At 41.7% G+C, this 25097-nt stretch overlaps 1 protein-coding gene across 1 annotated transcript in view; it reads right to left on the bottom strand.

Annotated features, from left to right (window-relative positions):
• Nucleotides 1–25097, bottom strand: part of Scamp1 (secretory carrier membrane protein 1) — an 86613-nt gene that overhangs the window by 23778 nt on the left and 37738 nt on the right. The window contains exons 3-5 of the mRNA XM_050153758.1: nt 5241–5339; nt 3390–3498; nt 1312–1440 (exon numbers count right to left, since the gene is read on the bottom strand). Coding sequence (XP_050009715.1) covers nt 1312–1440; nt 3390–3498; nt 5241–5339 — 337 coding nt within the window. The remainder of the gene's footprint in view (nt 1–1311; nt 1441–3389; nt 3499–5240; nt 5340–25097) is intronic.

The following is a 25097-nucleotide window of genomic DNA, read 5'->3' as shown; positions in this document are numbered from 1 at the left end:
ATTATGCCTAAAATATTATGCCATTTTTAAAATTCATATACAAAAAATGCATATATGACACAGAGAAATATACTACTTAAATAAGGCATAGAAACTGGTTAACATGTACATATATAGAATTTTACCTTACGTATCAAACATATATAATACTATAGGCAGCAAGGCCAAATCTCAACAAGAAACTAAGAGTCTAAAAATAATAGCCAGCTCGGTGGGGTTGATGTACACCTTTAATCCCAGCACTTGGGAGGCAGACACAGGTAGATCTCTGAGTTCCGGGCCAGTGTGGTCTATGTAGTGAATTCCTGGACAGCCATGGCTACATAAAGAGAGCCTGCCTCAAAAAAAAAATTGAAGTAATATCCACTATAATTTTTTGGAAGGCAGCTATGCTCACCACTATACCACCAACACAGGTCCACTGTAATTTTTAGACTGAGAGCAAATGTTCTTTTTTAAAACTGTGACATAAGTAGTGCCCAGAAAGAACTGCTTCTCATGCGGAGACATGAAGAATGCTCCTAAGAGTCTAAAGAAAATGATCACATCCACTCGAGAAGGCGGGCCCTACAGCCTCACTAAACACACAGTGAAGCTCACATGCTTTCACTGCCTACAAACGACCTGCTGCCCCATCTGAACAGCCTCTCTCCTGACAATGGCGTCAACAGGGCAGATCAGAGACTAAGGGGAAGAGAGAAGTCTGTGTGTACACAGTGGGCCTTAGCAGCTCGCCATTCATTTCCTATTTCAAAGCATGTGCATCCCAGCTGAAAATGCTCTAATGTTTAATGAAACTGCCCTGCAGTATGCAATCTCAAGAATAAAAGTACTCATAGCCACTTGAACATGAGAAGTGCACTGTGCCCAAAGAGATTTTTAAAGTTACAGTTCACATTACAGCATCTCCATCTCTTTCTAAAACCAGCACAGCGCTACATTTAACAGAATCTAAATGACACTCCTTTGCATAAAAATAGTATGCTTAATTTTGCCACAGCAAGTCTCGCCTAGATAACATTCTTCTAGGAAACAGGTCTTCACAAAAGCCTTCCCATGACAGACAAGACACCGTTCACCAGCCAGTGCTGGTGCTCCATGTGTAGGCTTCCCTCGTCCAGACTTGGACTGCTACCTGTTACACAATTGTATCGAAATATGATGTTCAGTTCTGAAATTATGACTATTAATATCTGTATGAAAAGACATTTAACATGCATTTTAAATATATCACTTTCAAAAAGGTATCTATTGATGAAAATATGAACTCAAAAGGCATCTGTACATAAATATGATTGGTTCTATACTCACACATCCATAAGTAGTACATAAGCTTTACTGTCTTCTGGAATTCTACAGGAATGTCTACAGAAAAGTCTTGATAGAAACAAGGTCCCACAGGAAAATTGCTAGGAAGAGGTGGCCAATTATTTTTTCTCCCTGTAAGTTAAAAAAAAAAAGTTACTGCAACAAGTACATTGTGTTCTTACTTTTCTGTCAAAGTACAGCGCACTGTTCTGGTAGACGATGTACAAAACAGGACCACCGCTCCTCTCTACACTCTACAGCCTTGAAAGCCAAGCTGACGCTTTTTTTTTCTCAGACTAACATTTTAGAAACAACAAATGCTAATAAAATTTTTCAGTACCATATACCACATTTAACACATCTATGTATAGGAGAACCCAGGGACAAACCCTGAGAGTTTCCTAAAACAGGTTTAGTTCAAAGGCCCAGGGCCTGGCTATACCGCGAGGAAGGCCATCCAATTCTTAAACTTCCATTTTCTCCTCAGTGCACGAGTCCTTCAGCAGAATTCTGCTAAATTCCTAACTGATGTGCAGAGGGAAACAAGGTTCTCAACAACACAGACCAAAGAATCAAGTCTGGAGTGAATGACTGGGGGATTCCAGCATCCTAAAAACCAGAGTAAATCAGGTGCGGTGTGAGGAAGGACTGCGTGTCTGCATAAACAAAAGATGGACAGCAAGACTTGGGGAATGAAGTCAGCAACAAAAATTAAACATAAAGCACAAATTCAGACAAAAATACAAATAAAAATAACAACTAAAGTCACTTTCTGATATTAAATATATAACTTTTAACATTCAATTATACGTATTTTTACCTATCTGGACATTTCTCATAAAGAGAAGTATAACCTGCTGTTTATCCTCAGCATGTGCCCTCAGTCACACTAACTGTAGTATTAGAACTGGGGACTGGGATGGAACTCAGTGGCAGAGCACTTGCCCGGCCTAAGATGGGTCCTCAGGAACACACATGACACATGACACTACGTAAGAGTCGCCAACAGCAAGCAGCGAGGAACGGAGGCTCTGGAACAGAAGTACCCAAGCCACTAGCTGACTGTGTGGTCTTAAGAAACTTCACCTTCGTTTCTTCAGAAAGTTAACTCCTGGGTCACACTTCCCAGGATGGTGCTGAGGATTTAATATGGATTGAAAGGTAAAAAAAGTACTTCAATATACTAATATACTGTAAAATTCAATAATTAAAGTCCATCTCTTTGTTACTATCTTTACCAAAATATCTTTCATCTGTCATAGAAGTGATTAGTGTCAGTCAGCATTAAGAAAAAAGACACATTATCATTAACGAGATCTCTCTCCTAGAGACACAATCTCTGATGTTGCAATCAAGGAAATGACCCTGAATAAGCATGTCCTTGAGAGACCTGAGACCTAAACACTGTAAGACAAGGAAGAAATATGCAGTATTACAGCCACCTAGCAACCCCTCCCCTAACTCCCCTCCTCCTTCCTGAGGCTGCTAACTCCCTCATGGGTTCTTAGAGTCATCTTCAGTACTCAGAGCCTGAAGAGATCCCACAGCATGTAATTAATCATACAAACGCTTTCTTCACATTTCGACAAGTGTAATGTATCTGTGAGGAAAAGACCAATAATCCCAACAGGTCAGACTCCGAGGAGGGGTGCACTCAAAGTTCAATGGAACTACTGAGAAGCCCACACCTATGCTCTCAGGTACCTTCCTTTCTTCTGAAGGCCTTTCTCTTATCCTGCATGTTTAAGCCTGCATTAAGATCTTTCGTTTCTACCCCAGCTCTTTTTCAAACAAAGAAAAAGGATTTGAGAGAGCCAAGGGCAGAATCAAAGGCTCCTGGCTTGGAATAAAGTGAATGGATCTGATCTGTGTCTCACTTTCTGTGAGGACGCCAACACTCGTCTAGTCTATCAAAGGACCCTGCTATCATCAGGCAAGATCAGCGAGCTGCGGGTATCAAGGGAGCAATCTGCTGTGTCTGACCTCTTTGCTAGAATCAGAAAACTGGGCCGAGGTTTATCACCAGACCTAGTGACTCAAAGCAAGGACAGACATTTTCATCCCAACTCTTTGGATACTACCATGCTGACTCAGGCTCTGCATCTCCCGTTCTCGGCGGTCTAACTCCGCAGCCTTTCTCTCTAGCTCTTCTTGGCGCTTGAGGAGTTCAGCTTGAGCCAAGGCATGTTCCTGAACAAAATTACCAACACACACACGTTACCAGACAGTCCAAACAGTCTAACATTCACGTGCCCACTCTTATCTTTACCATGAGAGAAACCTCAGTTAAATGCACTTTCGAAATACAGGAATTCACTGAAGGCTATAGTTTTGGAAAATACTGTAGAGATATTTGATTCATTTTGCCTTTAGTTATGGAAGCTCTCAGAAGCAATATTAAGTCCACGGGATAGGAGAAAACAAACAATCCATCTCTCATTAAGAATAGCCAGAGAGCTTTTTAAAAACCCATTCTCTTTGGATGGATACCTTGCTCAGCCTAGATACAGTAGAAAGGGCCTTGGACCTTCCCTAAAGCAGTGTGCCTTACCCTCTATGAGAAGTAGATTGGGGGATGGGGTGAGTGGATAGGTGGAGGGGAGGGAGTGGGAACTGGGATTGGTATGTAAAATTTAAAAAAAAAAATGATTTCTTCTTTTAAAAAAAGATTAAAAAATAAAAGAATAGCCAAAGAGCTGGGCAGTGGTGGCATTTGCCTTTAATTTTAGCACTCAGGAGGCAGAAGTGGCAGATCTATGAGTTCAAGGCCAGTCTAGTCTACACAGAGAGAGAAAAAAGCAAAAAATGAAAAGAAAAAAAAGTCAGAGACTGGAGATAGACGGCTCATCAATTAAGAGCAAGCACATGTATGTTGTTCTTGCAGAGGACCTGATTCAGTTCCCAGCACCCACATCAAGTGGCTCATAACTAGCCTCTAACTCCAGCCTCCACCGGTATGTGCACACATCCACACACAGCCACCTAAGTACATGTCATTGAAAACAATAAAAATAAATCTTCTAAAAACAGAGCGGCAAGACTCTAGGTGACCCTGTGAGAGGAAGTGAGGTGAGGGACAGCTGGGGAGAGACGATTGGCATTCAGGACGACTCAGCTAGCTCGGAAAGCAGAGTCAAATGACAAGTAGGAAGAATAGTTCAAACATCTCTGAAATGTCCTAAGATGCTGAGGGGACAGGGATGTGCTTACAACAGTCTGCTCTCTAACTCTGTGATAGAGCAGCCATGCATTTCTTTTTCTTTTTTTAATTAATTAATTAATTTACTTATTTAAGATTTCTGTCTCCTCCCCGTCACCGCCTCCCATTTCCCTCCCCCAATCAACTCCCCCTCTCTCATCAGCCCAAAGGTTCTCTGCCCTGTGGGAAGTCCAAGGACCTCCCACCTCCATCCAGGTCTAGTAAGGTGAGCATCCAAACTGCCTAGGCTCCCACAAAACCAATAGGTGCAGTAGAATCAAAGCCCAGTGCCACTGTTCTTGAGTTCTCAGTAGTCCTCATTGTCCGCTATGTTCAGCGAGTCCAGTTTTATCCCAGGCTTTTTCAGACCCAGGCCAACTGGCCTTGGTGAGTTCCTGATAGGACATCCCCGTTGTCTCAGTGTGTGGGTGCCCCCCTCGCGGTCCTGAGTTCCTTGCTCGTGCTCTCTCTCCTTCTGCTCCTGATTTGACCTTGGGGTTTCAGTGCGGTGCTGCAATGTCAGCCATGCATTTCATATGCTGGCTTTCCTGGACACTGGCCATCTCCCACGTCCTCCTACTGCCCACTGAGTAGTGGCTAGCTCTCTCCCAGTCATGCTTATTATTCTATCATTATTACTGTAGTGGTATTATTCATTGAAATCAAAGGCAAAAAACATTTCACTAGACATATGATCTTCTAGTATTAATCTACACAGTTAACATGCACTAACCTTTGTGATCTGTGTGTAAGCTGGGTGTTCCTCTGTTGGTTTCATTATTGCTGGCTGGGTGTTGGGTACATTAGGCATTTTCACGCTGCCTGGTGGAGGCTAAAAAAGTAAAAGACAAATTATGAAACACAGAGTCCCAACCTTAACGTATTTCAAAAGAATCATAGAAAGCAAAGTCCCAAGGCCTACCTGTCTTCGTGCCTTCTCACGGTCATGCTTAAAATGCCTCAAGCTCCGCACTGCCACTTTCTAACCCACTTACCAGTTTTGCAGTGCTCCGTGCACCAGGGAAGAACAGAGCACAATTGGTTCCTTACAGTAACGACACCATCAGACTAAAGAACTGCATAAAATAGCGGGACATAGGGCCATCTGCTTGTACCTGGGAGGCTAAGGCAGGAGCCCAAAAGCTCAGGAGCCTGAGAACATGAGATAAAAGAAAGGAAGGGGGAGGGGGGCAGATGGGAAGGGGAGGTATGGAAGTTTACAATCAGCTCTTCCCTCTGAAGACAGACACATGTCAAAGGCCTGAACATGTTAAACTAGAAACCTGCCACAAAACATCACTAACAACCCCACTTTGCCAGGAACACCAGCCATACATGAACGCGGCTGCAGCACCTAGAGGAGATAGACAGCTGTAAGTCTGTCTATGAGGACTTAATAAACTATTACATACATACCTGGTGTGAACTTCAAAGAAAATGAGTCAACATTGTAGAAGAAAATGTTAAATGCTAAACTGAGATTTTCAAGATGAACACAGATTTATATAGCAAACTGTTACCAAAGGAATTTTATATACTTCTCTATTATTTGCCTCCCCAACAGATACATCATATAGCACTTTTTGTTGTTGTTGTTTATGTTTTGTTTTTGAGTCAGGGTCTCCTATGTAACCCTAGCTGGCTGGAACTGGCTTTAAACTCAGAGATCTGCCTGCCTCTGCCTCCAGGTCATGCACCACCATAAAGGTATGTTCCACCATATTCTGCAGTAATACTTTTAACAGTTAAAAAGGAATTGGGCCAGGTGTCATGTCACATGCCTGTATTCTCAGCCCTCGGGGGCAGAATTACTGCAAATTCAAAGATGGTCTGATCTACAGAGTGAGGTCCAAGCTAGAGTCCCCTAGAGAGCGAGACATTCTCTTTAAAGAGAACAGAACAAAACAGTGTGTAAGATCCCAGTACTCAGAAGGATCACAAGGTTGAGGCTAACTTGGGCTAAATACATAACATGACATATAAGCAATCAAGAGAACAGAAGCACAAGACCAAGCAGCTTGGCAGCACTTGAGGAAAACAGAAAGTCACCCTGAAAGTCAACCAGCTAAAACCTTTATCAGCACCCTGCTGCCTTAATACCTGCTGCTTATACCAAGCAGTCTGAGTATAAGAAGTTGATGGGGTGAGAGACAGAAGGCCAACATATCCAAGTCAGAGTCATGGAGACAAGCCCTGCTCACAAACACTAGTGTGTGCAAGCCATCTTCACATTCAGTTTCTTCCCATTTGCACATGTCCCAGTGTGTCTGCAACTACAGGACACATGGTCACTTCAAGTCAAGCACAGTTCTGGAGAAAGACCTTTGCCCAACTGCTATGACAACTGCTCCTGATTCTCCTATGTCTTCATCTCTGAGTAAGAGCAGTAAACAATAAACCACTCTTGCGTGTGTGTGAGAGTATATACACACATGTGTGAGTGCCCATGGAGGCCAGAGGAGGGTGTGTATGCCTGAGTATATACACACACACGTGTGAGTGCCCATGGAGACCAAAGGAGGGCATGTGTGAGTGAGTATATATATATACACACATGTGTGAGTGCCCATGGAGGCCAGAGGAGGGTGTCAGATCTCTCAAATTCAGTTACAGGAATTTGTGAGCTATCGATATAGGTGCTGGGATGCAAATTCTGGTTCTCAAGACTAAGCAGCAAGTGGTCTTAACCACTGAGCCCCACTCCAGAAATTGGTCTTCAAATGACTGTGACTCTGAAAATGCTTGAGTGGCTACGTATGAAGTCCTGAGGGAAGACCAATTTGTTATTAAGCTTTGACCATCACTACCCTTGTTAAGCTTTTACTAACCTCATGTTTAATAAATATTTTTTAGTTTGTATTTGATTATTTTAGTGTGTTCAGGTCTTTTTTTTTCGGTGTTTGCTGACTTTTTGTAAAAAATGTTTTTAATGAGCTATATATTTTTCTTCTCCCCTCTGCTCTTCCCCCCTCCCCTTCTATCCTCATCCAAGGTCCCCATGCTCCCAATTTATTCAGGAGATCTTGTCTTTTTCTACGTCCCATGTAGATTAGATCTATATATGTCTCTCTTACGGTCCTCTTTGTTGTCTAGGTTCTCTGGGATTGTGCACCTCCTACAGACATGATGTGGGATTCCCCTCTGCATGTTGTGAATACTGCTGGTTAATAAAGAAGCTGCTTTGGGCCTATTGATAGGGCAGACCATAGGTAGGCAGGGAAGAGAGAACTAAATGTGGGGAGAAAGAAGGGTGAAGTCAGAGAGAAGCCATAGAGCTGCCACTGGAGACAGACATGCTGAAACTTTGCTGGTAGGCCACGACATCATGATGATGAACAGATTAATGGAGATGGGTTAAATTAAGATGTAAGAGTTAGCCAATAAGATGCTAGAGCTAATGGGCCAAGCAGTGATTTAAATAATGTAGTTTCTATGTGATTATTTTGGGGCTGAGCAGCCAGGAACCAACAAGCGGTCTTCCTAACACCAAAGACAAGACAAGAGGTCAAAGCACTGTATCATTAACTCTCACAAGGGAATCCTGCCTGAGACAGAGAAAGTGGAACCATGAGGGAAGTCTGAGAGGCCAGAAAGGTCTCTCACGGATGCTTCACGGTATCAAATCTTCATTTTGTACTAGACAAAACTCTAGACACAAAGGAGCACCAACCCGCCTTCTGGATACTCAGAACAAGCATGTGCACCAGTGTAAGGTGAATTCTACCCTGGACAAACCACTCTGGCAGCACTGAAAAACCTTGAGCACTAAGAAAATCACGTGGAGATGGGTGGTAAGGTATGCATCTTTAATCCCAGCACCTGGAAGGCAGAGGCAGGCAGATCTCTATGAGTTCGAGGCTATCCTGGTCTACAAGAGTGAGTTCTAGAACACCCATAGATATAAAGAGAGACATTATCTCAAAATAGAAATAAAGAAAAAGGAAGGGAGGGAGGGAGGGAGGGAGGGAGGGAGGGAGGGAGGGAGGGAGGGAGGGAGGAAGGAGGAAGATAAGACAAGAAAGAAGAAAGAAAATCACATGGTGCAGAGACCAACACAGAACAAGCTGGAGAGGCCAGGATGAGAACAGACAGGACTCTCATGCAGAACCACAGTCTGAAGGAGCAGACTCTACATCCTTCCCCATGGCAGGTGAGATTTCACCTCTTAGGATACTTTTAAACATCTCTGGGAAAGTCAGGGGCTAACACTCTTTAATACTTTAGAGCACTTTATCTCTATATTTGCATATTCTGTATGGATTTAGAAAACTCAACTAGAACCAATCAGTAAAAATTACAGAATGATCTACATTGCCTCAGCAGACTTAAGGACATTATAATAATAATCATGGTTATATAATTATAGATTTGACTATTCTAAATATATTGAGTTTTCTGCTTACCGGGAACCCCAGGGGCAATACACACACAATGACAAGATTCAAATCCCTTCCTTCCAGGCATGAGAAATTTAAGGATTGTCTATGTCACATAAAAATTTACATCTCGGGGCTGGAGAAATGGCTCAGTGGTTAAGAGCACCGCCTGCTCTTCCAAAGGTCCTGAGTTCAATTCCCAGCAACCACATGGTGGCTCACAACCATCTGTAATGAGATCTGGTGCCCTCTTCTGGCCTGCAGGCAGAGTACTGAGAATACTGTATACATAATAAATAAATAAATCTTTAAAAAAAAAATTTACATCTCCTTGGTGACAAGATGCTCTTGCTGAAGACACTGCAAACATGGTCACAGGACATAACAAATGAAGCTGGGAACGTCCTCCCTGCTAGACTCTCAGGGTGTTGGGAAGTGCCACTCTGGGAGAAAAGTCATCAATGCTCTTATGGCTATGCACTCCCAGGAATGATTCTGAACAAGCCTGCCTCCCCATGCTATCAGGGAGTGGGAGGGCTCAATCACTCCCAGTGGCCGATGGGAGGGGGACACAAGTTCACGAGTGATACCACTGGCAAGGTAAACCTGCTCCTGTGCACAGTCATTGCTCACACTCCTGCACACAACCCTTAGGAAACTCACTGGCCACACACAAAAGATGTAAAAGTAGAGAGAGGGCTAGCTGGAAAAAGAGTGGAGATTGTCGGGGGGAGGAAGATAATGAGGATGATAGGGGAACGGGAGAAATACAGCATGTACACATACTGAAAATGTCATCACTATCCACTGGTATGCATGATCAATATGTGCTAATGAAACATTTAAAACCGTATGTTCTCCTTCCCCGTGTACTAGAGAACCAGCCCTATGCCTTCTCATGCTCAGGGTCTATGGGATGGTCTTTTGTACATTCATTACATGTTCCAGCTTCAGAAACCTTAGACACTTAGAAAACGTAGACTCTAGGCCTCACCAGAGACAACCTAGGGATTGAAAAAGAAGAAATGTGCATTTCTAACTGGCCGACATGTTGAACAACTTCCTCAGTAATCCTTACACAAGCAAACTTGGAGTTTCCTCAGGCAGCTTCCGTAACCACTAAGGCACGCAAACAAAACTGCTCTAAGGAATTCTGCAACTTTTTAGATCTTGGCAGCAGCTGACTGTGGCTATGCTTACATGGATTCCCTTAGTTCTGAGAACAAGGACAGATATACATGCTACCTAAGAACCAGGACAAATAAACAGAATTACCACAATCAAGGGTAACAATCAAGGTTGTCCTGTGGCTATCACATGCATTTAAGGGAGGAGGAATAGAGGGAGAGAGGGAGAGAGGAGGCTGTGTGAAAACTACAGGCCAGTCATAACTATAATGTGTGATGAACACACCAGAAGGAGAATGGTCAGAGAGGACAGAAATTTGAAAGAAAAAAAGAACGACTGAAAATGTCTTCAGGTTAATGTCAGACAGCAAACCAGAGACCCAGGGAGCACACACAATACTCAGGGAAGAAATAAAACACACTCTACATATACACTGACATACTGTTCTCAAACTAGAGAAAATCAGAAAGATAAACAACCTGAAAGTCAGACAAGGGACAAAAACCCAGCTTGCCTGAGAGCAACAAAGATAAATGTATCTTGGAGGCAGAGGGTGGCTCAACAGTTAAGCGCACTCGATGCTCTTACAGAGGACCTGATTTTACTTCCCAGCACCCACATGGTGGCCCAGAGGATCTGATGCCTTCTTTGGGTACCTGCAGGTACTAGCATGCATGGGGTACACAGACAGAATTTTTAAAAAAATATTTATATCTAACTTCTCAGACATCAGACAAAGAAGAGAGTGATGTCAAAAACAACTGAGGAGAAAATAAAGTCCCAAGCCTAGACTGCTGTATCCTGAGACACTATTCCTCAAAGCTGAAGAACATAGGACTTCGCACACACATCAAGGAGCTTGTTGATGTGCCTCTGGGAAGAAGGGAGACAATATGGTCAGAACTTAGGGTCTACTCAAAGGAAGAAGATCTGAAGAAAGGCTATAAGGACAAAGCAAAAACTTCTTTTTCACATTGTCATCAGCAAACAGTTGGTCTGAAATGCCAATAGCACAGACTCTGAGTATAGAGTCATATGCATATACTTCATGTATGTCTATGTTTATATATACACATATATATGAGTGAGATGAATGACAGAAATAATATAAGGATCAATGGGGGGACTATTAATCCTGTTAGTATAAGGCATTTTTTATTGCCCATAAAGAGGTATAGAGTTATTTTGTTTGTATTTGGATTTAAGTGGATTTGAAAACTCTAAGAAATAAAATCATCAAACTTAACTTTTGTGTTAAGAAAGAAAAGAAAAGCAGGTTCTTACAGGATGCTCAATTAAAAACACAAAGTGTCACAGACCAAAATGGGGGGAGGAAAACAAATAGAAAACAGCATAAATATAGGCGACACCAGCCCAACTACACAATTTCTTTGAATGTCAATGACTTAAGTACAGCAAGCAAACCAAAGATTTTCAAAATGGATCAAAGAGCTAGTGGAAGAAGAGCATCCACTGCCGCAAACACTGAAGAGCAGGCTAATAAAGAAAACCAGCACCAGGATTAATTCTCAGGCCAGCAACCCCAAGAAGAGCAAGCCCACTCTAGCTGGAACAAAGCAGGGAGCCCTAGCTGCTGGACTGTGAACTGAAAAGCAAAGGGACATTCTCTTTGCTTCACTGGTGATAACAAGAAAGCTAAGTTTATAAAATGCCTTGGTGCTAATCCAACTGAAGAGGGAGGGGCCTCAAAGGCCACTGAGTCACAGCAAGATTTTAAAAACCAAACCAAATCAAACCAAAACCACTCTGGTCAGCAGGAGAAAGTACTACAATGGCACATTACTCTCAAGATGACTAACTTCCTCATCAGAAACCAAAGAGACATGATGGTAGCTTATCCAGACAGCTCCCTGTGACAGGGTAGGCTCTCTTTTCTCCAAGTTCCTCTAAACAGACATGCTAGATATATGTCAGCATAATCTACATGCGCACACACACAAACACACATGCAGTTACTGGCAACATGAACCTTCCCTCAGGCTCACGGATACTTAATTCAGGAAGCATCATCTTCAAGAGCTGTCAAGACACCAGGAAGGACTCCCACATGCAGGACAGACTGCAGAGTAGCCTGGGGTTGATCAGGAAGGTATGCTTTTACAACTAAGCTCAAAAGGCAGAAGGAAGGAAATAAAGAAACCATAAACTGAAGTAAATACAATAGAAAAACTACAGATTAATTAAAACTACATATAAAATTAATTAAGCTATGAAAATAAGCAGAGTTGATTATCTTTAGGTGGACTAAAAACAACAGAAATGACTCAAAACTTAAAAACTGAAAATGAGGAATTACCACAGATGCCAGAAAAATTACGAGAACCATAGGACGTTCTTCTAAACAATTCTACACCAACAACACGGGTTAGCTGAATTCCTAGAGCAACAGAATGCACCAAAATTGAGTAAGCAGAATAGAAGGCTTGAACAGATGATAATAAAGACAGAGCAATCATCCAGAACCTCCCAGCATGGAGCTGTACAGGGCAAGAAATCCCACACCGAGAACACCGGGCAATCAGGAGTTAAAGCTGTTCTCTTCCTTTGTGGTTGTTCTAGTTTGAAACCAAGTCTCTCTGTTTCCCAGGCTGGCCTTAAACTCCTGACCCTTGTGCCTCCACCAGAGTGTGCCACCAGGTCCAACTACTGTATTTCTCGAATTTTTCCCAAAATTGAGCTAAAGGAAATATTTACACACATTTTATGAAGCTAATTAATTACTTTGACACCCAAGACACTTTAAGAAAACAAAAGCAAGAATAGGAGACATGAGTCAGTGGTCAAGGGCCCAGTCTTAAGTCTCCTAATGCTGTGAGAAAACACATGACCAAAGCAACATGGGGAGGAGAGGGTTTATTTCAGCTTAGAGCTTGTGGTCCATTATCCAGGGAAGTCAGAGAGGAGCACTCTTACTGGCTTGCTCGGCCTGCTTTTTCACACAGCTCAGGACCAGCTGCCCAGGGCGGTCTCACCCACAGTAGGCCACTAAGAAATGTCCAAGAGATGAGCTTACAGGCTGGTGTTATGTAGCATTGTCTCAAGTTTGATTCCACTTTGCAGCTAACTCTAGCTTGTGTCAAGTTGACATAAACCAACTAGAACAAGCACATTCTGCTTCTGTAAAGAACTGGGACTCAGTTCCCAGAACAGGGTTAGCAGCTGACATTGACCTGGAACACCAGCTCCAGGGAAGCAGATGCCGGCCTTCTTCTCTTCCGAGGGCACTGCACTCACATGTAAACACACACCCCCACCACACTTCCCCCATATATGCACACACCACACACAACAGAACACATATATCAAACACACCACAAACATACAAACCCCACACATATACCCCGTACCTCCACCGCATACCACACGCACAAACAATACACACAACCACATATATACACAAACTCACACAAAATGTTACACACATCACACCACTCACATAAAACACCACACAGACAACACACACACGACACACATATCATTCGCAGACAACACACACACAACACATACACACAACCACTCATACAATACAACACAACACACACACATAGACAACACACATACATTCATACTACACATATACACCCACACAACACATACACACAACCACTTATGATACAACATCCACACCATATAACACACCACATAAAAAAAAAAAAAAACTAAAGAAGCCAGGTGGTGGTGGTACACACCTTTAATCCCAGCACTCAGGAGGTAAGCAGAAAGATTTTGGTGAGTTCAAAGTCAGCATGGTCTACGGAGCAAGTTCCAGGACAGCCAGGACTAAACAGAGGGACCTTGTCTTGAAAAAACAAACACACCAAACCAAAAAAAAAAAAAAAAAAAAAAAAGGAAACAAAACTGCAGGCCAAGTTCTCTAAGGAAAATTAATTTGTTCCCAAACCCTCAAAAGGATACCAGCAAACAAAATTCAACAACATACTTTTTAATTACACATCATGACCAAATGAGATTTATCCTTGACCCATTAAGGCTGATACACTACATATAATAGTCAACATGACACACTGTATCAACAGAACAGAAACTGAAAATCACAAGCCAGAGCCAGAGACCTGAGGGTCCGGATGTGAATCTGGAACCTTCAAGGGAGTAGACCTAAGCCAGGACCCCTGTGGGTCTGGGCATGAGTCTAGGAACTCCGAGGAACTAGGCCTGAGCGCTGGTCTGGGACATCAAAGGGAATAGGCAGAAACCTGAAACTTCTGGGGGCCCCAGTGTGAGTCTGGGAATCTGAGGGAATAAGCCTGAGCCAGGTCCTCTGCAGTTCTAGGTACATCTGAGCCTAGGAACTCCAAGGCAGGAGACCGGAGCCAGAGACCTTGTCAGGACCAACCCCTAGGAGGGGATCCAGACCAGGATTTACAGAAAGAAGTCAAAGCCAGTAACCTAGGCCAAAGTAGGCCTGAAACAGCAAACTCCAAAGGAGCAAAGCAAAGCGGAGGAGCACTGAGCTACCTCCAGGAACATGGGGTAACCAATGGGGTAACTAGATCTATGGCACTGACTGTACCATCTAGAACAACCATCTAGAAGATTTATCAACAGAATCTCAAATAGCCCCAGCCACACCTATTAGAGAAAAAGATGAGTAGAAAAGGTAAGAACATACGCAACACCACAAAGAGCAACATAACATCAGTAAAGCCAAAAGACCCTACAAAAGCAAGACTTGAATAACCAAATATAGATTAAACAGAAGAAAATGACCTAAAAAAATTATTTCAAGAGAATGTTTGAAACTCTTAAAAGAGGAAATGAGAAATCCCCTTAAAGAAACGGAAGAAAAGACAAACAAAAAATTAGAAGACATCAGCAAATCCCTTAAAGAAAACCAAGAAAAAGCAATCAAACATATGAAAGAAACTATTGAATACTTGAAAACTGAAATAGAGACAAGAAAACATAAGCAAGGAAGTTATAGAAACAGAAATCATGAGAAAAACATCAGGAACCACAAACATAAGGATGAACAATAGAATACAAGATATGGAAGAGAGAATCTCAAGTGCTGAAGATACATTAGAGAAAATAGACTCATCAGTTAAAGAAACCATTAAATCTAACAAAGCTTAACCCAAAATATCCAGGAGATATGGGGCACCATGAAAAGGCCAAATCTAAGAATAATAGGGATAGAAGGAGTTGTTCAACTCAAAAGCACAGAAAATATATTTAACAAAATCATAGAAGAAAACTTTCCCAACCTAAAGAAAGATATGCCTATGAAGATACAAGAAGCTTACAGAACACCAAATAGACTGGATCCAAAAAAAGTCCTCTTACCACATAATAATCAAAACACTAAACATACAGAGTAAAGAAAGAATATTAAGAGCTGCAAAGGAAAAAGGCCAAGTAACATATAAAGGTAGACCTATCAAAATTACCTGACTTCTCATTGGAGACAGTGAAAGCTAGAAGGTCATGGTCAAGTGTTATGCAGACATTAAGAGATCATGAATGCTAGTCCAGACTACTATGCCCAGCAAAACTTTCAATCACCATAGAAGGACAAAACAATATATTCCATGACACAACTAGATTTCACCAATACCTAGCCACAAACCCAGGCCTACCTACACAAAATACTAGAAGAAAAACTCCAACCCAAGGAAGTTGGCTACACCAACAAAAGCACAGGCAATTGATGGTCTCATAGCAGCAAATCCCAAAGGGGAAAATGCACAAATTAACACCACCAACAATGAAAACTAAATTAACAGAATTCATTAATATCCCTTAATATAAATGGACCCAACTCACCTATAAAAAGGCACAGACTAGCCGGGCGGTGGTGGCGCAAGCCTTTCCAGGCAGAGGCAGGCGGATCTCTGTGAGTTCAAGGCCAGCCTGGTCTACAAGAGCTAGTTCCAGGACAGGAACCAAAAGCTGTGGAGAAACCTGTCTCAAAAATCAAAAAAAAAAAAAAAAAAGGCACAGACTAACAGATTGGGTACGAAAACAGAATACATCCTTCTTCTGCATACAAGAAACACATATCAACCTCAAAGACAGACATCATCTCAGAGTAAAGGGTTGGAAAAATATTCCAATCGAATGGACCTAAGAAGCAAGCTGGTGTAGCTATCCTAACATCTAACAAAATAGACTTCAAGCTAAAAATCAATCAAAAGAGACAAAGAAGGTCATTTCATATTAGTCACAGGAAAGAAACCATCAAGAGGAAGTCTCAATACTGAACACCTATGCCCCAAATACAAGGGCACCCTCATATATCAAAGAAACACTTCTAAAGCTTAAATCATACATTAAATCCCACACACTAATAGTGGGAGACTTCAACACTCCTCTCTCACCACTGGAGAGGTCAGCCAGACAAAAAATGAACAAAGAAATAAGAGAACTAACAGATGTTATGACTAAAATGGACTTAATAGAATATTCCATCCAAACAGAAAAGAATATACCTTCTTCTCAGTACCTCATGGAACCTTCTCAAAAGTTGACCACATACTTGGTAACAAAACAAATCTCAACAAATAGAAAAAAATGGAATAACCCAATGTATCTTATCAGATCACCATGGTTTAAAACTAGAAGTCAACAGCAATACTAATCCCAAAAAACCAACAAATACATGGAAATTAAACAATGCTCATCTGAATCATCAATGGGTCAAGGAAGAAATTAAAGACTTCCTAAAATTCAATGAAAATGACCAAATTTATGGGACACAATGAAAGCAGGAAAGTTCACAGCACTAAACGCCTACATAAAGAAGCTGGAAAAAAAATCACACACTAGTGAATTAATAGAACATTTGAAAACTTTAGAACAAAAAGAAGCAAACTCACTCAAGAGAACTAGATGGCAGGAAATAATCAAATTCAGAGCTGAAATCAACAAAATAGAAACAAAGAAAACAAAGAATCAATGAGACAAAGAATTGGTTCTTCGAGAAAATCAGTAAAATAGACAAACCTTTATCCAAACTAACCAAAAGGTAGAGAAAGAATATCCAAATTAACAATATCAGAAATGAAAAGCGGGACATAACAGACACAGAGGAAATTCAGAGAAACATCAGGTCACATTTCGAAAACCTGTATTCCAAAAAATTGGAAAACTTAAAGGAAATGGACAACTTTCTGGATAAATATCACTTACCAAAATTAAATCAAGATAAACAGATAAGGGCTGGAGAGACGGCTCAGAGGTTAAGAACACTGACTGCTCTTCCAGAGGTCATGAGTTCAATTCCCAGCAACCACATGGTGGCTCACAGTCATCTATAATGAGATCTGGTGCCCTCTTCTGGCATGCAAGCATACATGGAAAAAATGTTGTATATATAATAAATAAACAAATCTTTTTTAAAAAGATAAACAGATAAGCAAATTAAACAGACCTATAACTGCTAAAGAAATAGAAACAGTCGTCAAAAGTCTCCCAACAAAAAAAGCCCAGGACCAGATGGTTTCAGCGCAGAATTCTACAAGACGTTCAAAAAAGAACTAATACCAATACTCCTCAAATTATTACACACAATAGAAACAAAAGGAACATTGCCAAACTCTTTTTATGAGACTACAATTACCCTGATACCCAAACCACAGAGAGACATTACTAAGAGAATTACAGACCAATCTCACTCATGAACATTGATGCAAAAATACTAAATAAAATACTAGCAAATCAAAATCAAGAACACATCAGAACCACCATCCACCATGATCAAGTTGGCTTCATCCCAGAGATGCAGGGATGGTTCAACATACGAAAATCTGTCAACATAATCCACCAAATAAACAAATTGAAAATAAAAACCACATAATCATCTCATTAGAGGCTGAAAAAGCTTTTGACAAAATACAACATCCCTTCATGATAAAGGTCTTGGAGAGAGCAGGGATACAAGGAATATTCATAAACATAATAAAGGCAATATACAGCAAGCCAACACCAAACATCAAACTAAACGGAGAGAAACTCCCAGCAATTCCACTGAAATCAGGAACAAGACAAGGTTGTCCACTCTCTCCATAACTATTCAATATAGTACTTGAGGTCCTAACTAGAGCAATAAGACACCAAAAGGAGATCAAGGGGATACAAATCAGAAAAGAAGTCAAACTCTCACTATTTGCTGATGATATGAGAGTTTACATAAGCAACCCCAAAAATTCTACCAAGGAACTTCTACAACTCATAAACACTTTCAGTAAAGTAGCAGGATACAAGATTAACTCAAAAAAATAAATCAGTAGCCCTCCTTTACACAGATGATAAAAGGGCTGGGGAAGAAATCAGAGATACATCACACTTCACAAAAGCCACACATAGCATAAAATATCTCAGAGTAACTCTAACCAAACAGATGGAAGACTTGTATGACAAGAACTTTAAATCTTTAAAGAAAGAAATTAAGAAGACACCAGAAAATGGAAAGATCTCCCATGCTCTTCTGTAGGTAGAATTAACATAGTAAAAATGACAATCTTACCAAAAGCAATCTACAGATTCAATGCAATGCCCATCAAAATTCCAGAAAAATTCTTCACAGACCTCAAATAAATGGTACTCAACTTCATATAGAAAAGCAAAAAAATCAAGGATAGCCAAAACAATCCTGTACAATAAAAGACTGTCTGGAGGCATCACAATCCCTTGACTTCAAACTCTACCATAGAGCTACAGTACTGAAAACAGCCTGGTATTGGCATAAGAACAGACAGGAGGACCAATGGAACTGAATAGAAGACCTGGATATCAATCCACACATCTTGGAACACCTGATTTTTGACCAAAAAAAAAAAAAAAAAGAAAGAAAGNGAAAGAAAGAAAAAAGAAGAAGAAGAAGCAAAAATATGAAATGAAAAAAAGAAAGCATATTTAAGAAATGGTGCTGGCATAACTGGATATCAACATGTAGAAGAATGAAAATAGACCTATATCTATCTATCACCATGCACAAAACTCAAGTCCAAATGGATCAAAGACCTCAACATAAAGCCAGCCACACTGAACCTTATAGAAGAGAAAGTGGGAAGTACAACTGAATGCATTGGCACAGGGAACCACTTCCTAAATATGGCACAGACACTGAGAGAAACAATTAACAAATTGGACCTCCTGAAACTGAAAAGCTTCTGTAAAGCAAAGAACACGGTCAACAAGACAAAACGGCAGCCTACAGAATGGGAAAAGATCTTCACTAACCCCACATCAGACAGAGGTCTGATATCCAAAATATACAAAAACAAGAAATTGGTCATCAAAAGAACAAATAATCCAATAAAAAAAATGGAGTACAGAATTAAACAGAGAATTCTCAACAGAGAAATCTAAAATGGCTGAAAAGACACTTTAAGGAAATGTTCAATATCCTTAGTCATCAGAGAAATGCAAATCAAAACAACTCTGAGATTCCATCTTACACCTGTAAGAATGGCCAAGATCAAAAACACTGATAACAACTTATATAGGAGAGGTGGTGGGGAAAAGGGAACACTCCTGCATTGCTGGTGGGAATGCAAGCTGGTATAGCCACTTTGGTTGTCAGTGTGGCGATTTCTCAAAAAATTAGGAAACAACCTTCCTCCAGACCCAGGAATACCACTTTTGGGTATATATCCAAAGGATGTTCAATTGTACCACAAGGACATGTGCTCAACTATGTTCATAGCAGCTTTGTTTGTCATAGCCAGAACCTGGAAGCAACCTTGACCTCGACCGAAGAATGGATAAGGAAAATGTGGTACATTTATACAATGGAGTACTACACAGCAGAAAAAAATAATAACCACATCCTGAATTTTCATGCAAATGGGTGGAACTAGAAAACATAATTTTGAGTGACATAACCCAGACATAGAAAGACAATTATCACATGTACTCACTCAAAGGTGGTGGTTTTTAAAACATAAAGCAAAGAAAACCAGCCTATAAACCATAATCCCAGAGAACTTAGACAACAATGATGACACTAAGAGAGACATACATAGATCTAATCTACATGGGAAGTAGAAAAAGACAAGATCTCCTGAGTAAACTGGGAGCATGGGGACCTTGGGGGATAGTTGAAGGGGGGAAGGTAGAGGCAGAGATGGGAGCAGAGAAAAATGTAGAGCTCAATAAAAATCAATAAAAGAAAAAAAGAAAATCACATGATCATCTCAGTTGACATAGAAAAAAATGTTGACAAAATCTATCATAATTTTTAGCAAAAACTCTCCTCAGTTCATACTGAAGGAAACTCCCTCAGCATACACAAGACTAATTGCAAAATCTCCACAGCATTCATGGGGGAAAGCTAAAAGTTTTTCCACCAAGACACCATACACGACAAGGAGGCTCAACTCTTGCTACTTCTATTTAGCTCAGTACTAGAAGTACAATAAAGGGCCTTAGGCACGCAAGAATATGAATCCAAATCAAAAATGTAAAATTATCCCTTTATAGCAACAGCAAGACTATATGTTGAAGTCACTATGAAAACATTAGAACCAAGAGGTGAACACAGGAAGGCTGTGTGCAGAGCCCCCAGCAAGGCATTAGCATTCATTAGCCTGACTGGAAAAGAAACCAAGAGTGACTCCATTCGTGACAGCATTAAGAAGATATCTAGGAATAAACTGACTTTAAAAACTGAAGGCATGACTTTGTGGAAACTACTCAGGTCGAGGACAGGGGTGCTTGACCAAGATGATGGGACACAAACCCTCTTCCTCTGTGTCACCTCCCAGCTGTGAGGTGAGTGGTTTTGTCCCACCCAGCATGATATGCCGCCTTGCCATAGGCCTAAAGCAAAACGGCCACCCAATGACAGGTAGGCCCTCCAAACTATGAGCCAAAAGAAAGCTTTCCTCTGTGTACAGTGAGAATCATGGGTATTTGTTATAATGACAAAAAACTAAGCTATAAAACACTGATGGGAAAAAAATGGAAGAAAAAAAAACAATTGAAAAGATGGACCCACACCTATGGTTCATAATGATTTTGTTAAAGTGTCCATCTTACCCAAAGCAGTACATAGCCCAGTGTAAACCCTGTAAAATTCCATTAAGATTCTTCACAGGAGTAGAGGGGAAAAAAACCTGATGCCCACACAGACCTATAAAATGCCCCAACAGCAAATACATTATAAAAAAAGAAAATCATACTTCCTGACGTGAAGTTAAAGTTACAAAGCTACAGTAATCAAAATAGCATGACTCTCACAGAAAAAGAGGACAGCGCAAAAATCAATCTAAGCACATATAGTCAACTGGTGTATATGTGAGAGAGGGAGGCAGGAGGGCGGAGATCAAAGGGCAGCTTTCAGTGGTCAATTCTCTCTGCCCTGTGGAGCCTCGGGCTCATACTCAAGCTACCTGTGGAGCCATCTCACTGACCTTTTGATGAGGCCATTGACAGAAAGCGGGGAGAAGACAGCCTCTTCAACAAGGGTTCTGGGGAAAGATCTCCACATGGAGTCGGCAATCCCTCTTCAAGTATAGACCGGGAGGAAACACAACCATTTCTCAGTATCTGCATCCCTGGCCTGTGTAACACTACTGACAACAGCATAGATGGACAAAGAAATGGCAGTCTGTAATTATTTGGCTCTCAAAAACAATGTAATTTTGCCATTTGTCATATTAATGTGTCCATAGGATATTATGCTAAGTGAAATAAACCAGACACAGGAAGAAAACTATTGCATGATCTCATTTACATATAAAATCTAAAAAGAAGTCCAAAATGGTGATTACAGAAGACGGGGAAACTAGGGTAGCAAAGGGGAGATGTAGGCCAGAGAACAGCAAGAAGTAAATTCCTAAGGCAAGCCGGTCCACTGCTGTGATGCCCAGCAGCTCATGGGAGCAGACGCACAGACCCACAGCCAACATCTGCTGGCACTCAAGGAATCATGTAGAAGAGGGGCAGGAAATACTGTAGGAGCCACAGGGTCAAAAACATCACAAGAAAGCCTGGGTCAACCAACCTGGGCTCCAGGGGCTCCCACAGATTGAGCCGACAATCAGGGAGCCTGCATGGAACTGACCTAGGCCCTGGGCACATGTGTTACAGTTGTGTGGCTTTGTCTTCTTGTGGGGCTCCTAACAGTGGGAGTAGGGGCTGTCTCTGACTCGGCTACCTGCTTTGGGGACCCTCTCCTCCTACTGTCTCGTCCAGCCTTATTGTGAGGGGGTGTGCTCATTCTTACTGCAACTTGATATGCCATGTTTGGTTGGTATCCCTGGGAGGCATGCCCTTTTCTGAAGGGAAACAGAGGCGAGTGGACCTAGGGGAGAGGAAAGATAGGGGAGAGGCTGGGAGGGGAGAAGGAAAGGTACACTGTGGTGGGGATATAATATATGAGAGAGGAAAAAAATAAATAAATAAATTTTAAACATTAGAGGCGAAATAGGGTTGGAGAGATGCAGTGCAGAGGGTGAGTTCAGGTCCAGCACTCATGCCTGTGACTCCAGCTCCAGGGACCTGGTACCCACTCTCCTGACCTCCACAGGCGTGCACATGTGCACATGCCACACACAGATAAATAAAACCTTAAAGAATGTAAAGCTAGTGAGACTGACGAGATCACTCTGGGTACTGAGTTGAAACAGACTGAAAAGCATAGGAAGAGATGATGAGCAAAGACTATCCACGTGAGAGAAACAGGAGACAGTTTCTAACTGCTCCCTTGTCACATAGAATGTGAAGAGAGGAGGAGACATGGGTAAACAAGACCCGGGATGCTAACAGCAGGACTGACATTCTGGAGGCCCCAGAGGCCCGTACCAACAAGACAAGTGACTGACATTCAGTCACAGGGGAACAACCCTAAAGCTAAGGGTGCAGTCGGGTAGAACCCCAATCCTAAGACGAGTGCACAGCCCTGTATTGTGTAAATACATTATTGTAGGGGCTACCCTCCCAGCCACACTGCCACTAACTGCATGAAAGTCCATCACAACTAATCCTGTGGCTGCCGCCACTCCCTCACGGAGCGGGTGAGGAGGTCATCAGGGCCTGCCATATATTCCAGCCACTCCCCTAGTCACCTGTATGCAATTCTGCTCTAATTGCATGTGGTAGTGGAGTCTTGGGGAGATGGCAGGGTGTACAGGCTGGGGAAGACTGGAGGACGAGGGCTATGGGAAGTTGTCATCCACGCTGGCTGAAGACTTTCCAGTGCATCTGCTCTGGGGCAGATCAAGTGCCTGTCAGTCAACCCTCACCCAGGCTCAGAAAGGAAGCCCAATGAACTCTGCCCTCCACTGGCACTGCATGAATATGGTATAAGACATGCATGCAGGCACAACACCCATACACATAAACAAATCTAAAACATAAAAACAAAAAGCTGCACCAGTTCTTTGCATCTGCTCAGAAAATCCAGAATCGCTAAATTTTAAACAGATTCTCATTAAAGCCTACCTCCCTAAAGACACCTCTTTTAAATAGCCTTTCTGGGACTATAAAGTGTCAATATCTAGGGCCATAATTTACAATTTTATGTTTCATTTGTCCTACATATATCTTCTTTGCAAGTATGTGGAATTAAAAAAAAAAGAAAAAGAAAAAAACAAAAAAAAAAAAAACCCACTTAGGTGACGAATGTTCCAAGGCCAGGACTTCTACTCCCTAGTCATCTGTCTCTAAAGAGAAAAAGGTGTGTGTTGGGTAGTTTTATGCCAACTTGACAAAAGTTAAAGTCATCTGAGAGGAAGGGACCTTAATTGAGAAAATGCCTTCAAAGATCAGGCTGCAGACAAGCCTGTAGGAAACTTTCTTAACTAGTGATTCATGTGGGATGTGGGTGGTCCCATCCCTGGGCTGGTGGTCCTGAGTTCTATAGAAAGCAGGCTGAGCAAGCCATGGGGAAGCAAGCCTGTAAGCAGCACCTCTCTGTGCCCTCTGCATCAGGTCCTGCCTCCAGGTTCCTGCCCTGTTTGAGTTCCTGTCCTGACTTCCCTCAATGATGGAATACAATATGGACCTGTAAGCCAAATAAAACCTTTCCTCTCAACTTGCTTTTTGGTCATAGTGTTTCATCTCAGCAACAGTAGCCCTGACTAAGCCAGAGTAAAAGGCAAAGCTTTACAAAAACAAAACAAACAAACAACAACAACAAAAAAAAGCAGATGAGTTACTGCTACTTCCAAACCAGAAGTCTTGTGTCTCAGATAATTTCCTAAAAAGAAGAAGAAACTTAAAATACCGATGTGGAATGTCACTGTGAGAGTTTGATAAGATAAAATAGATTGCATAAAATATCAGACTCTCATGCGTCTAGAAATTCCACTCATTTTTTTAGGATCTATATGCCTAGAACTGGCAACAAGGACCAAATACATTTTTTTCATCACAAGTCAACAAAATAGACTCTGAAGAAACTCCTGAGCAAAACCTACATCATCTTTCAGAATACTTCTCTCTACACTATGAGAAGTATCCAGCAGGAAGAAGTGGTCACCAGGTAAGGATCATTATGGGCTGGTGAAAATCACGTGCACAGTCAGGTATTCGTGGATGACTAACACTTTCAGAGTCACAGCTGTCTACAACAAGGACCTGCTGAGTAAAGTGTGCACGATACTAACACAAATTCAGAAGATAGCACTATTTGCTGAAGAGAGCTACTTCAATAGTTTTAAAATCTGGGTCAAATATAATTATCAAAAAGACTTTAGGTTTACGAGCCACCCAAGCAGCAAGGAGATCCGGTCCGGGCACCAGGAGAGACATCCACAACCCACCCAGAGCGGTGCTGAGGAGTTCCATCTGGACGGTCGTCCATGTTTGGGTGCTGAGGAGTTCCAGCTCAACGGGACAGTCCCTGCTTCTACACTGAAGAGATACACCCAGAGTCTCAGTCACAGCAAAGACTGGACCAAGACACCAGGCCTCTCCTGGCTCCATTTGAAGGAGGAGATGCGAAGGCGCCAATGCAAGACTTCCTCCAACAACCTGAAAGGCAACATGACTTCACCAGAATCAAGGGATCCCGAAATAAGAATTGTACACCCTACTCCAGAAGAATTAGAAGAAATCGACTCAAAAGTGAATTATATGAAAATAATAGAAGACCTTAA

Source organism: Alexandromys fortis, unplaced genomic scaffold (assembly GCF_014885135.2).
Source record: "Alexandromys fortis isolate MF-2015 unplaced genomic scaffold, M_Fortis_MF-2015_v1.1 scaffold_79, whole genome shotgun sequence".
In the NCBI taxonomy this organism is placed as follows: Eukaryota; Metazoa; Chordata; class Mammalia; order Rodentia; family Cricetidae; genus Alexandromys; species Alexandromys fortis.
The sequence above is the reverse complement of the archived record's forward strand: the minus strand, read 5'-3'. Positions and strand labels throughout refer to the sequence as shown.